The sequence below is a fragment of the Labrus mixtus genome, chromosome 23 (assembly GCF_963584025.1).
Source record: "Labrus mixtus chromosome 23, fLabMix1.1, whole genome shotgun sequence".
Classification (NCBI taxonomy): Eukaryota; Metazoa; Chordata; class Actinopteri; order Labriformes; family Labridae; genus Labrus; species Labrus mixtus.
Genome location: NC_083634.1, coordinates 12,589,883 through 12,603,935, shown reverse-complemented (window position 1 = coordinate 12,603,935; position 14,053 = coordinate 12,589,883). Strand labels below are relative to the sequence as shown.

The following is a 14,053-nucleotide window of genomic DNA, read 5'->3' as shown; positions in this document are numbered from 1 at the left end:
AATCTTCATATGGGAAATGTTTTACTTTTTTAGGTTAACTGAAGAAGCAAGAGATTCAAGATGACATACAGTGCTTTATGAAAGATAAGAAAGAAACCCTGACACTGTTCTCTGCTAGTTGATTGTTGCATGATTCTATGATAGTTGGCTTGCTCTGTCAGTATTTTATTTTTATATTTTTCAGTTGATCAGGAGAAAATCTTTTTTTATATACATCCATGGCCAAGTGACATAAAAGAAACATTTAAAATGAACAATTGGACAAATAAAAGCAATATACAAAACACAAAATATTTTTGCCACACTTCAAATGAAAAATGAACTGAGTCCACCTGAATAATGCGTCTGCTTGTTGATAGATATTAAATACAACACTACTGCACCCTTGTTGTGCAGTCATTGTATGAAGCCGCGGTGTACATTCACTCATTCACTTTCTGTTCTTCACAAACATAACGTCTCTACTACATCATCTTGGATCACATCTTAGCCTATGTAGCCCAATGGTATGTAAAACCAGAGGCATTCACTTTTTCATTTACACAGAGGTACTATAGTTTTCTCTCTTGAATATCTTATACATATGTTCAGTATACCCTTTGATTTTTTCAGGCATAACCAGTCAGTGTTTACAACTATAAGGGCTGGTTACGTTCTTTAAAATATGTCAATTCCTTTTGTAAAGCAGGACTTACCTACTAAAGTCCTCCAACATTTAAAAAACTTGTTTATATTGTGCTTTAGTTGTTTTACTTAAATCTGTTTGAACGTCACCCTAAATATTTCTTGAACTCATGAAACTCTATGAAGAACAATGCTTGAAGTACTTGCTGTATAGCAGTTCTATAACAATAATCTCTTATGAGATGGACTCTTATGTAATCGTACGTTCAAGTCAATATTTCCTCAAGCTGTAGGCACATGTCAGGAGGTGCTCGAAGGCAACCATAATCTGGTCTTCACAGTCTGCCAGCTGCAGGAGTAATGTGACTCAAATTAGTCAGATCTTTTGTGTCAGTCTTTGGCACTCAATACATCAAATGACACTAACTCATCCTGTCTTTGTAGAACACGTTTCCTAAATGAGTTGTATTGATCAGGCTGCTTGTATGTGTCACTCTGAGAGGCGACGCTGATGAATTAGGGCGTATATTATCTTGTGTTGTAATACAGGAAAATGAGATTGACGCTTTTATGCTTGAAAATCTGTTGAATTAGCTTGGTGGACAGTATTTGTTTTGAATACATTTTTTTTCAAACTGATCATCCTGAAAGAAGAAGGACCATGTTGAGTTTTTTTAAAGCCAAGCTGACAGACTAAAAGCTCTTTTGCTGTCACCTAGTGGACAAAAATAAAACTGTTTCTCTGGTGGAGACACATTGTAATGCATGAAAAGTAACTAAGCCATTGTAAAAACATCCAACCAGCAAATCAATATTAAATGTATGTAGTAAATTAATAAAATGATAAGGTTATTAAGACAGATGTGAAACATGTCTGCATACATTACAAATATGATGTCATGAAGAGGAGATATTGGGCTAATAAAGATGCAGAAATTGCAATAAATATATAGAGACTTATCAGAGACAATCAACATTAACCTTCTGTACAGTTTAAAATCTCTTGCAAATTGAATGTCAATTGTAACATATTCATTATTCAACATCTTGCCAGATATAATTGAAGTCCATGTCAAAAAGCAAAACGTAAGATTTAGGACTGCAGCAAATCAAGGTCTTCTTCATTCGACTGTGGCCACCAGCACATACTAGGGCTGTTTGCAGCCATATGGTAAAAGGCCAGGATGAAACTGGGCAACTCTAAATTTGAGGCCATGACTTTTTGTTGCCCAAAAGAAAGTCCTGAATAAGTTTGGTTAGTTTTAGTCATCATGAATTCCCTTTTGTACCATTTTTGCAAGCGGTGAGCAAAAGGTTGTTCCATAACCCACAAGTTCAGTTCTGGCCCGCTTTTGAACTGCTGGCCCTGTCTGAGTAATCTCTCTCATCAGACATAAGCTGTTGTTCACAAGCTCTCTCAGGCGATAGCTGGACCACATGTCCATTTGTCATTGCACAACCTTAGTTCAAAAGACTGCGGGGGCGACAACCCACCCATTGATTGCCAGTCTGAGTCAGATACACCTACAGACTAACAGCCTTTTAATGACAGCTGAATATAGCACCAAAATTGATTACCTGAAAAAAGAAAGAAAGTAAGCCTCCATTCGAGAAGAGAAAAAAAGGTATGAAACCAACCACTTAGGATAATGGACAGTCATCAGAGGTGATCTGTGGGCAGGAGAGCTCCTACACACTTCAGATCTCCAAGCATTTGCATTTTCAAGCACATGTTCACATCACATGTTGAACATTGGCCCTTGAAATTAACAGTCCTAATTGTTCTTGGCAACCTCGTCGTGACAAGTGTTCTCAATGCACGTAAATTCCACCTAATTTCACTCCCAAAACACTTGTGCTGCTGTTGCAATTAGTTTTTAATCAGTTTTTTGTTGTCAATTGTTTCCACAAGTGTTGTGGAAATCTCAAGTATATCAAAGGAGACATTTACCCCAGAGACATTTGATTATTTCACCCAATTTTCTGGATTATCTTATTTAATGAAAAGCCATTACTCCTCCCAACTTAATTAGGCTACCCTTTGAAAAGCCACGCTCACCTCACCCCTCTGTTTGTGCTGCAGCTTAAAGCCTCATGTGAAGTGACTATGCCTTTGTAAGCATCTTACATTGATACCTACATTTAGTTTATCAAAACTTTGATCTCTTCCCGGGATTCCCTGCCTGTTTTTAAATTCACATAACAAGAAGAGGACATTAATTTTTTTATGCTTGTGGTTTCATTCAAAGCATCAGCTTCATACACCATCAAACATTAACTGTGATATATCATTTTATCGTATATGTTCATCATGATTCATACTGCTTACTGTGGAGCCTCCAAAAGGCTCCAAACAGGTACTACCATATACCTGTAATAAGGTTTTGGTGGTGTAAGGACATTATATTTTAACCTGAGGATATATGTGTAGTTATAGATATTATAAGATATAAATAATAAAGTTATCAGCACTCAAAACTGAAACTGTAAGAAAAAATATTTAAGATTTTTTTTTTTTAGCTTTTTGTGCCTTGATTGGAGCGAAAACTCCAGACCTTTTTTTTTTACAATCATAGTAACATCTTTATTTGTAAATCTCCATTGAGCCATGTGTGACCTCAATAACTGAGAAGAAATATTTGCCTTGAATAATAATGTTCAAAGAAGTTCAAATAGTATAACGTTAACAGTCTGTGATGGTTGACTCCAAGAATCAAACACTTTCTCATCTTTCCCAGGTATTAATACAAATGGTAATAGATGATAGAAAGTCAATGCAAACCAGCCATTTTTCATTAGTAAGGGCTTTATTTCAAGGTGGTTAGTATTATAACGCTGAAGTGATTATATCCAGTGCTGGTCAGACTCCAGTCGGGGAATCCAATTGCAATAGAAATGAGATGCACTTTCAAAGGTCCTTGACTTTCAGAGCAGCCACAGTTAGTTCTTCTTATTGTGTGTGTGTGTGTGTGTGTGTGTGTGTGTGTGTGTGTGTGTTTTTGTACCCAGGTTATGTATGTGTCCTGTTTGCAGTATGACACTTATTTCCTGTCTGACATCTGTGGGAGGCCTTTGAGCTAAAAAAAAAAAAAAAAAAGTGTTGTTCACATGTCGGACAGGAAACAGGTTAATGGAGGGGGAGCAAATTGGTTCTTGATTGCCGTGATTGGCTGTGCCATGTCTGAATTGGACTGCTGTCACACAGTTCATGAAATGATTTGTGTGTGGGTGGCACCGGGAGCTGAAGTATGTTGTTTTTTCTTTGAATTTTCTTCTTTTGGTGTGTTACATCAGCCAAGAATCTCTGCTGTATTTTTCACACGCAGTGAGCAAAGGGAAGAAGATGTGAGCCTTAAAATGGTTCTGGCCTCCTGACCTTCACCATAATCCTGAGGATCTTTCCTAAAGTCAGACACAGTCTGCAACATAAGCAGCCACAGGATCAGCCCTGAAGAGGCAATCTTTTTTCTCTCTTAAGAGGAGGGAGAGAGGGATCGGATGGGAAATGAGTTTCAAATAGAAGAAAGAGATTTTCTTTTCTACGGCTAAGGTTACTGGGTTAGGGAGAGATTTTTTTCTCATGTGAAGTACAAAGATGTTTTCTGGAAGGTGTAGGGGTCAAACTGTTCTGTTCTGTTTACCTCTTGATTACAGAAATTGTATGACTTACATAATTAAAATTAGAGATATGAAATTGTCTTTTAGGACCTTCACAGAAAGCCTTTAAGAAAATGATCATAAGGTATTTCAGTTATCACCTGATAGTTTGAAAGCATGAATCCACTTCAATGTTTAATGTTTGTTTCACATATATGTCCCCACTTGTCCCATTAATCTGCTTATCAAATGACTCTTTAGCATTGGAAGGTTGAAGAAAAGCTCACTAAAGATGCTGACCAGTGATTGTAGCTTCATAACATGATCCCGTTATCTGTTGATTTGGAAACATGTATCCCCTGAAGATTTTTATTATCATAGGTATTTAGTCTCCTGTCTCATTAATCTATCTTAATATAGCCTGTAGAAGAAGAAGCCAGTAGAAAAGCTTGCTAAAATGATTGCTCGTACATGATTTAAATATTTACTCGACCTGAGCTCTCAGAGTCATGGACACAGCATGGTTTTCCCCTCCCATCCCCAGCAGGAGGTGAAGTTAAAAGGCAGCTAGTAAGGACTAATGGTTATCTCCAGGATGAGCTCCCTTGCTTTCCTCCACCCTCTCCCCTCTCTCTCTCTCTCTCTCTCTCTCTCTCTCTCTCTCTCTCTCTCTCTCTCCCCGTGTGAGAAGGGACCTGCTGTAGAGAGCAGCAGTACCACTCTACCCAGCATGCTACTGGCTCACTCTCTGAGCACACAATTAATCGAGCTGGTCAACTGGTACAAAGCCTTTTTGCAGCGCAGAGATCAGTTAGCGAGCTTATTCTTCAGAGCGGGAAAATAAGAGGAAAGGAGGGGTCTGCTGGTCATGCGTGCAAATTCAAAACTCAATGCATGTTTTTACTCCCACTCCCGTTCCTCTTTGTACTGCCCACCTAGCTGGGATGAATATAAAGTGAAGTTTGGACCGGCAGCTTGTTTTTTTTTTATGTGAGGCTCCCTGGCAGCATTTCTTTTTTCCCCCCGTTCCATTTTGACTATCAAGACCACTCTACAGTTGGAGTGAAAGTGTGTGTGAAAGCTAACAGGACTTCCAGATCACTAAGCCAGAAAGTCTGGAGGGCATCATGGGAGCTTTAATGGTCATCTTCTCATTTCAGCCGAAACAAAGACGCAAAGCGACAGGTAGGAGGAGGAGACTGCTTTAATTGATGCATTTAAACAAGTTTGCCTCAAGAATTTCTTATGAATTCTCTTTGTTTTGTTACAACCAGTTGAAATACTTGAACTTAATATTGGTCTAACTGTGTCTGAGGAAGTCCTGCATTGTTGTGTGTTTATTTTGGTCTTCTGCGTCCGTAAAGTGTTCCATTAATATCCTGATTTCTAATCCAAAGTGAATATATGTTGTCACAGCAACAGCCTGTGAAATTGACTTGAAAACACCACCTTTTGGTAAACATTGCAGCCCTGATATGCACTACCTCGCTTGACTTATCCCCATTTACCTTTCCTCATATTGATTTTACACTGACAGCACACACGCACGCACTGCCGCATGACACATCGACTCTCTGCCAACACACAGACACACAAGCTTATGTTACATCTCTGCTGATCAACTTCCCCCGTCACAGCTTGTCACTGTTAAAAAAAGACAAGAAAGTCGTGTCTTTATGAGAGGACGATTCAATATTTAATGGACAGCCAGCAGACAGTAACTGTTACAGGTTATATTTAGTGCTGAAGTGGGAGAGAAGGAGACTGAATGGATGACATTTAAAGTACATTAAGTCATATTTCACTGGGGTATGTAGATATAGAGAGTCTGAGAGGAAAATGAATGAGGGAGTCTTAGAAGCAATAGATCACAGGATGGGAAGATGTCTGCACTGTAAGCACTTTTCTCAGCCAGGCACCTAGAAAGGAGAACATAGATACACACATTTGTAGGTAATACACACGTGGCCTACTTTCCAGATAACCAGTATGTAGATTACCATACCTTTGTTTTTCAGCTGTTATCTTGCACAAAAAGGAAACTTTGAATGGTTTTTAGTCTACCTTCACCTGTAAAGCTTTTACAGATTTCGTCCATGCTGTGCACTGAGCTGATCGCGACCTCTCTAGTCAATGCTGGTGTTTCTACTTCACCCGCTCTGGTCTGACTCATGCCAGAAGAACCAATCCGCACCGCTCCAAATTGATAGATATGTACTTTATTAATCCTTTGCAGGAAATTACATCGTCACAGCAGCAACTGCAATCACAGTCAAGACACCACACAGAAAACTAATATACAAGCCTAACTAATTTTCAAAAGAGTCTACTGGACACGTCAGCAGAGCAGATTGGACCGGACAGGACGTTAGACAAGGGAATGCATAGATCATCCGGGCAATTTCAAAACAAACAATGTGCAGACTCCCGATTTTATATTTTATCACTTTATCAACGTTACGTCAAAACAGACACCAAATGAACAAAAAAAAAAACAAGCTCAGAAAGGCAACATTCTCTGTTGTCTGCACATTATAGTCTTTATTCCCGTGTGATCTTGTAGTTCCCCTGTGATCTTGTGAACCGGTGAATCCAAAAGCTCGCAGCTGTGCTACGCTGTATTGTAGCAAACATACAGTTCAAAGCAGTTGGAGGATTAAATATAACTCCTGAATTCATTGGCTTTTGGATCATTGCTCTCAGACAGGTGGACATAAGGAGTTCTAAATTAAACAGCTTAAATGGCCTGCTGTTCACTTTCTTTTCTACGCTATATTTAAACTATGAGGGGTGTATATCTGAATACTCAATAACCTGAATAAAAAGTAGTTTAAATCTTTGTTATTCATCTGATTGATAAAAAATGATTGACAACTTTCGAGTTGGTGAATCGTTTGATTCAGTTATTCAAAAATTATACAAATATTTTAAGCATGCCTTCTCCTATTCTCTTCTGTTTTATTTGTTTGTCATTATAAAATTCATATTAGAACAACTGTCCAAACAGTCATATATCCTAGAAGTTTTGATGGAATTGATTGAATAATTGAAATAACAATCCGTTTATTAAAATAATGATCACAAAATGTATTTATGGAAAGAAAAATAGCAGCTGCAGCTCAATTGCATTACAAGCAAATTCATTTTTTTTACCAAAAGCAACTAACAATTAAGTGTTCAAAGAAAATAAGACGATATTTTTCCTTTTTGATATCCAGCTTGAAAAAGTTCTAGTTTGAATGTTTTTCCACATATTTTACTCCAACACATTGATTCAAAACATGAAGTGCTCTTTGAGTGAGGACAAATAAAACGTGTTCTGCCTGAGTTACTTTAGTGCGACTCCACTACCCACTCTAATGCTTTCTATTAATTTTCATAGCTGCATTCAAGAGACAATGGTTCAATGAGCACCCATCAGAACCTTGCCCTCCAACTCCTTTTCAAACTCACCTGGCCTGGCTTTGAGTGCTCCCACAGAGCTCCAAATGTCCCATAGATAAGAGACATGCTAGCATCATTATGAATGTACCCAATGATTTGTTTGGCCTTGTTTTATTTTGAATGTTTTGCGTTTGTTGGAGGCTTTTATGAGTGGAGTTAGTGTAGGAGGTAGACAGGTGCTCTCAGAAGTGGAGCTGTCGAAATGGAACAACAAAACATTAACTATGACTCAGCCTGCCAAAAAATAAAATACAATTGATTTGTTTAGTTTTTTCATTCCTTTGACTTAGGAAAAGAGTACCAAACTGTACTGAAATAAGTTCAACAAGGTCCGGAGTAGTTGGGGGCTTTCCAAACAAAAGCACCATTGGTTATTTTCCATTCGCTGAAACATTCAGTTTTACAAAGTCCATCGCTTTTTCTTTTTGACAAAGTCTTCGTGACATCAACACATGGGGTAATGGAGGTGTCCAATATCTGCTCTGTTGCTGGCCCCGTCTCCGACCAAGCCTTCTGGTGTTTACAGAACCAAATGGAAACCTAATTCGGACTGACCACAGGGAGAGCAGCTGTCATTTGTTAAGGTTAGCTTTACCACCAATAACCATACTCACTCTTTGTCAAATCTGTTTTAAGGAAGACATACACTTACTACGCTTAAAGATAATCAGTGTAAAAAAAATGACTACATGCTTAAAACACTTAACTTTTATCTCATTGGATATTTCCATCCCATCTGCCACATGCAACATTTCACACAGACCAACTCATCTTTGTCAGCATTGCTGATGGACGTCACAATGTGAGAGAGATTTAACAGAACATCTCGGGTGCAAGATGGTTCTTTAACACTCTCATTCCTCCTCACGTCTATTGAACCATATCGTCACTAAGTATTAACTACAAGCCAATGAAAAGCTCTCTATGGACTATGGTTAAGCCTGGTGGGGGTACATCATTTTCCTGAATTGTTCCTGCTGTATACTGCAGATCATCCTCTAGCATGCCTGGGATACAAAGTTTCCCTTACATTTCAAAGGAGCATATGGCCTAATCCGAAGTCTCCCACTGGAAAAAGATTTATTTTCCATACATTTGGAATAAGTAATAGATTTTTTAAAGCCTTGCAATGTGGAAAGAACGTTGATATCCATATTCTCTGATATGCAAATGTACAAAGGCTACCCTTACATGATGAAATGAGGAGAGGTCACCTATAGTATGCGCTCTGTTCTTTTCTTTTGTAATCAGAAACATGTAATCTCAGCCCTCTTCAAAGCCTCTGTGTCGTAATGCTATATTGGCTTTTCTGTTCTCTAAATTAGCATTTAAATTGAAGAGTGAAGCTGAATCAGTTGGCTCTTGGGCTGCAAGCTTGTTTTGGGTTTCCCATCATGGCATGGGAGTTTGTCGTGTGAAATTAATCACTCCATTCCCACAGGGCACCCTGACCAGTATTAAGGGGACTCACTTAGAAGTGGATTAATGAGCAGCTTCCTGCTCAGAGAAGATCCACAGGGGCAGAAACATGAAGAGATAGTACACGTGTATGCCGACATCTGTAGTGCTGCTAGGGATACTTAGTGTGACACCAGGGTGCAGTGCTGGTTAGTGTTTACTCCTTCTTGACCACCATGAAGATGACAGTTTGGATCCATACAAATCTGTGCTCGTCATTAGTCTTATGTTTGGAGGCTACTTGTAAGATTATTCTGCAGATGGAGCTTTCACATTTTGGATCACTAAAAGGGAAACCACACTTTCATTGAGTGTATTCAACGATATGTTATCCACACCTGGTAGGTACATCTGTAGAACTATAAAATGATGTGAAGTAAATGTTACATTTCTACACACTATCAATACTAAGTTAAAATACACAGTTTTTGGGATTGATATTTATCAAGGTCTAAATTGATTCTAAGAAATGACACACATGATACCAAAGCCAATAATGTAACTAATCAAAAACAAATAACTTTATCCAGAGAATTATGAAACCAGACATGAAATGTTTGATGAATGATGTGTAGAGTATGAAGTCAGTTTTCTTCTTTTCCCCCAAAATATTTTTCCTGCAAAGCTTTAAGTAAGTGGTACAATGTTAATCAACTGCTGGACAGTATTTAGAAAGAATTACAAAAAAAAGTAAAAGTAAAAAACATGTCTAATAATTGTATAAGGTTAAGTTATATTCACATTATTTAATCTGCTCTCTCTCTCTCTCTCTCTCTCTCTCTCTCTCTCTCTCTCTCTCTCTCTCTCTCTCTCTCTATTATTTTTGACCCATTTCTCAGCTTCAATTGAGAGTCTGCCACCTGGTGTCATGTTGATTCTTGTAGTTTCCACATGATGGCAGCAAAATCAAACAGTTCTATATGAGAAAGACCAGATGAAAGACGCTGTATTGCATTTTACTGAACAGCTGAATTGAGTGATGGTCGTAATGGAGGACTGTAATGTAGGAACTTGTTGCAAATGGATTTATCTTTTACATTTTTAATCTGGTCATTTGTGATGGTTTACTGTGGGTAGTAGGATAATAAATGTGGCTTCTGTCAAGTTGATGCTTTATGAAACCTTGTGAAAATGGTTAGAACATCATTATAGACATACAAGTAATCCACTGAGATCCTTCTAGATTATTTGAAATACTCATTTGGCAAGATTTCCTGGACCAAAGAGCTTGTTTGATTTAGTTATGCAAGTACTTTATATAAGTAATGTACTTTTTCCAAGAAAATGTCTTGCACAACAAATCTGACTGCAAATTCATTGTCCAGCAATCAATTACCAGGAATTTAACAAGACCCCAATTGCATCAATTTGCAATTAAGCATCTAATTCGAAGGTTACAGACCAATAAATGGCCCAAGCGTGTAATTTCTCCAAACCAAATGAAAGACATTCATTTGTTTTAGCACCATGTTGCAGCTCTGTGCTCTGTTTAGAAATGGGTATTCGATATAAACTTAATTTGAGCAATCTTTAGGAAACAGACTCTTCCCCTTGTTGTGTTTATTTATGTGAGGTGTTTGTGCTCCACTGCAGACCCAACGATCACAACAGTTACCACTGAGATTGAAACAGGCCTAAATGAAGGCAGGAGAAAGAGAGCTATTAAAATGAATACTTATTTAGAAATTGTAAATAATCAAAAATTGCACCTGATTTCTTGACTGCATGAGAAAGGATTGTGTATATTATGCAGTTATGGTTCTCTAGCCTTGCTATCAGTTCTGAGAAGCTATACTAAGCACTGTATCGTAAATAGATGCTTTTAGTTCCAAGGGACAATGCTAACATGCTGATCACCGGGCATATAATGTATGTTACCATGTCAACCATCGTAACTGATGATAATCAGGGGAAAATGTGCAACTAATGGAGATGTGGGTTAGTTCTGCAGCTATAGTTTTCCCATCACTGCAGTGAGCCATCTTCTCTGTGGGGAAAAGCCTCTGACGATCCTTCCTCTTGTGCATGACCATGTTTAAATTCAGAGGAGATTTTATTTAAAGATGGGTCAATGTATGACATATTAGGAGTGGTTCAAGGGGAGTCAATCGATGCACTGGGTACAGCTTTGAATAAAATGTTACCCATTTGAAATGACTGAATAGAATCAATATGGCAGTAAATGTTGATATTCTGGCGGGCAGAGACAAATGAATCAATGCATGGCAAACATTGGACAATAACAACTACTATGCCCATGTTTGTGGGGTTGAAGAATCGTGTCACTAGCATCGGAGTGAATCACTCACACATGGCAGTATCCACCCCAATCCAGGTGGTGGTAATGTTTTTTTTCTGTTGAACCAAACTCTTACCGAAACGTGACCACAAATCAAATCATCATCAAACACAGCTGTGACCTCCGTGAACCGTTTAATCACTAGATGCTAAATAGTATGCAATTTTGTTCTCAAGCATAATCATGTGATAAACCCTTCAATTACATTTTCATCGTCTTAATTCCCAGTGGGCATCAAATACTGACCATGTGACTCCATCCTTGGTCTTCAACACTCCTCATGTTGTATTATTCGTGCAGCAGTTTGTCACTTGGCAGCTGCTGGAGAAGTTCACCACCTCCTACAGTAAAGCGTGTGCTGCCAGCTTTAACCAACCCATCCCAAAACTCTGCACTGGCAATTACCTTCAACACCAATCACACACTGATTGATACGGCATACTGTGTGCTGATTATTTTCATTACCATGAGCCGAGGGCCTTGATTACACCCTATGCAAAGTTGTGAGGTGATTGGAGAGCAGAAAGTACAGAAAGTACAAGAAGTTTCTTTAAGGTTGAGTCGTATTCTCTTATGAAATTTATAGGATTACATCTACAGAAAACAAAAGATAACGTCAATCCAATTTTTTTTTCTCTTGATTCTATCACACCTTCTTCTCACCTTTACAACTCAATTCTTCAGGAGCTTCCTACGCAGTTACCTGTCATGTCATGTCCAAAGACGACACACACACACACACTCACACACAGTCTCAGGGGTTCAGGAGCTATATTTGGCTGTTGCTCAGCTGCCACAAATAAAGAAAAGTAACTGATAGTAGGCTAAATGAGCTGCCCTGTTGCATGCTTGGCACAGAGGTTGTTTCTATGGTGAATCATGGTCTAAACAATTGCCTTTGAGAAATTGGGACCACTTCCATCCCTAAGAGGCTCTGAAATGGGCCTCATATGAGGGACAGCTTTTAATCATAAGCCAAAGAATCACTTTTTGGAGGTTATAAAGAGAAGGGTGTGTGTAGAGGACAATCTCCCTGTGTTTTTGCACCAGGCTTTAGTGGATATTTCTATGCATAAAAGGACATTTTTTGTCTTATTTTGTGAATGTGATTGAAGCCACAGGATCCTTTTATCAGCTTTTGGCAGTAGGATGTAATACGTTTCTATGGCCTATTTTACAGACACATCCAGGTCACACTGTAAACTATGGAAATGTCTGTTTGTAGGGTGTGATGCATTAAAGGAAGCCTGTCTGAATTTGAAGAATCTGATCATTTTGTCTTTTGTGAATACTTATTCTTAAACATTTAATAGACCATGTCATGTTTAATATGGAGAATTCAACAGTACAAAAAGCTGGATAATTCCTCTCTTTGTCTCAGGCAGCTATGTGCTTCTGACCGCAGGCATCTCCAAGTCCTTTGTCCCCCGCCGTGTTGTCTTTCTATCTGACCTCACCTTCGTCATCTCTCCCTTTATGTTTCCTCCTTTATTTTCAGTCCAGGTTGTGGTGAGGTCATACCCACCCACACACACACGCACACACAGGTTATTTCTCGAGCTCACATTTTCCATTGATCAGCCTGCCTTTAGTGTTGTGCTTGAGTCTCAACTAATGAGTTCCTTAATGCTGTAAATACTGAAACAAGTAGGAATATAAATATATAATTTCTGTCACTTTGGATTTGATTTGCTGCTATTTTTCTGCCACATCTTGTAGCCATATCAAACCTGGACCTCTTTAGTTATCTTTAGGGACCAGGGCTAAATATGGCGATTACTTTATGTTAACAGGTTTTCTGTAAAAAAAAAGAAAAAAAAAAAAAAAAAGGTAAAGGCTGATTTACTTGAATGGGTAGTAAAATATTCTCAAACTAATTTTCATGCAGTTATGGAAAACTTCATTCACATGTGACATCTTATTTCTCTGTGATGGTTGAAGCCCTGCATCTTAATTTTGTGGAAAATCAAAGTGCCCTCTGATGTGATTTAAGAAACATGGAATCCATCCATTGCTAAAATTCAAATCATCTTTAATTGTCACTGCTTAGAATTATAATTCAGACCTGTTGTACACTCTAATTAACATAATTCCAACGCCCCTGTTTCTATAATTTCTTCAAGGACAAGAGACCTCTGTGTAAACTATTAGTATGATGCTATCGCTAACCCAAATGATTCTCAGGGGAACATGAATGTATGTGACAAATCTGATCTTAGTCAAATCAAAAAGCGATTAGATACATCACTTCAAATCAGAGGTTTCCAGAGGTAGAACCAGACCAAGGTTTTAAGACACTTCCTCTCAGGACCATGAATGTCTTTCTTGGCAAGCAGTTTCAGGTATTTCAGCTTGGGCCAAAAAAAAAAGCTTGCAAGTAGAGGATGTTTTGAGTAATATTTATCAGTCTTGCATCCTTGCTGATGTGACAATAAAAAGCAGAAGAAAAGTGACTTTTAACCTTTGCACATACCAAAACCAAGGCGGCACTCTATGTGGCACCCTTCTTTTTTTAGCCTTCTGTCCATCATTCCTCTTTCGCTTTGTCACAATCAAAAACATTCTTCCTCTTACCTCCTTCTCTTTTTTCCATTCTCACTCCGCAAGCCCACTCATCTTTGTCCTTTCCAT

General features: G+C 38.3%; 1 protein-coding gene across 4 annotated transcripts in view; it reads left to right on the top strand.

Moving 5' to 3' along the window:
• Positions 1–14,053, top strand: part of kcnip4a (potassium voltage-gated channel interacting protein 4a) — a 114,023-nt gene that overhangs the window by 57,768 nt on the left and 42,202 nt on the right. The window contains exon 1 of one of the 4 annotated variants that reach the window (XM_061031849.1): positions 4,970–5,406. The exons of the other annotated variants lie outside the window; for them this stretch is intronic. Within the exon in view, the coding sequence (XP_060887832.1) occupies positions 5,349–5,406 (58 nt within the window). The 5' untranslated portion in view covers positions 4,970–5,348. Of the gene's footprint in view, positions 1–4,969; positions 5,407–14,053 lie in introns of those variants that run through there. 4 annotated transcript variants of the gene reach the window in all.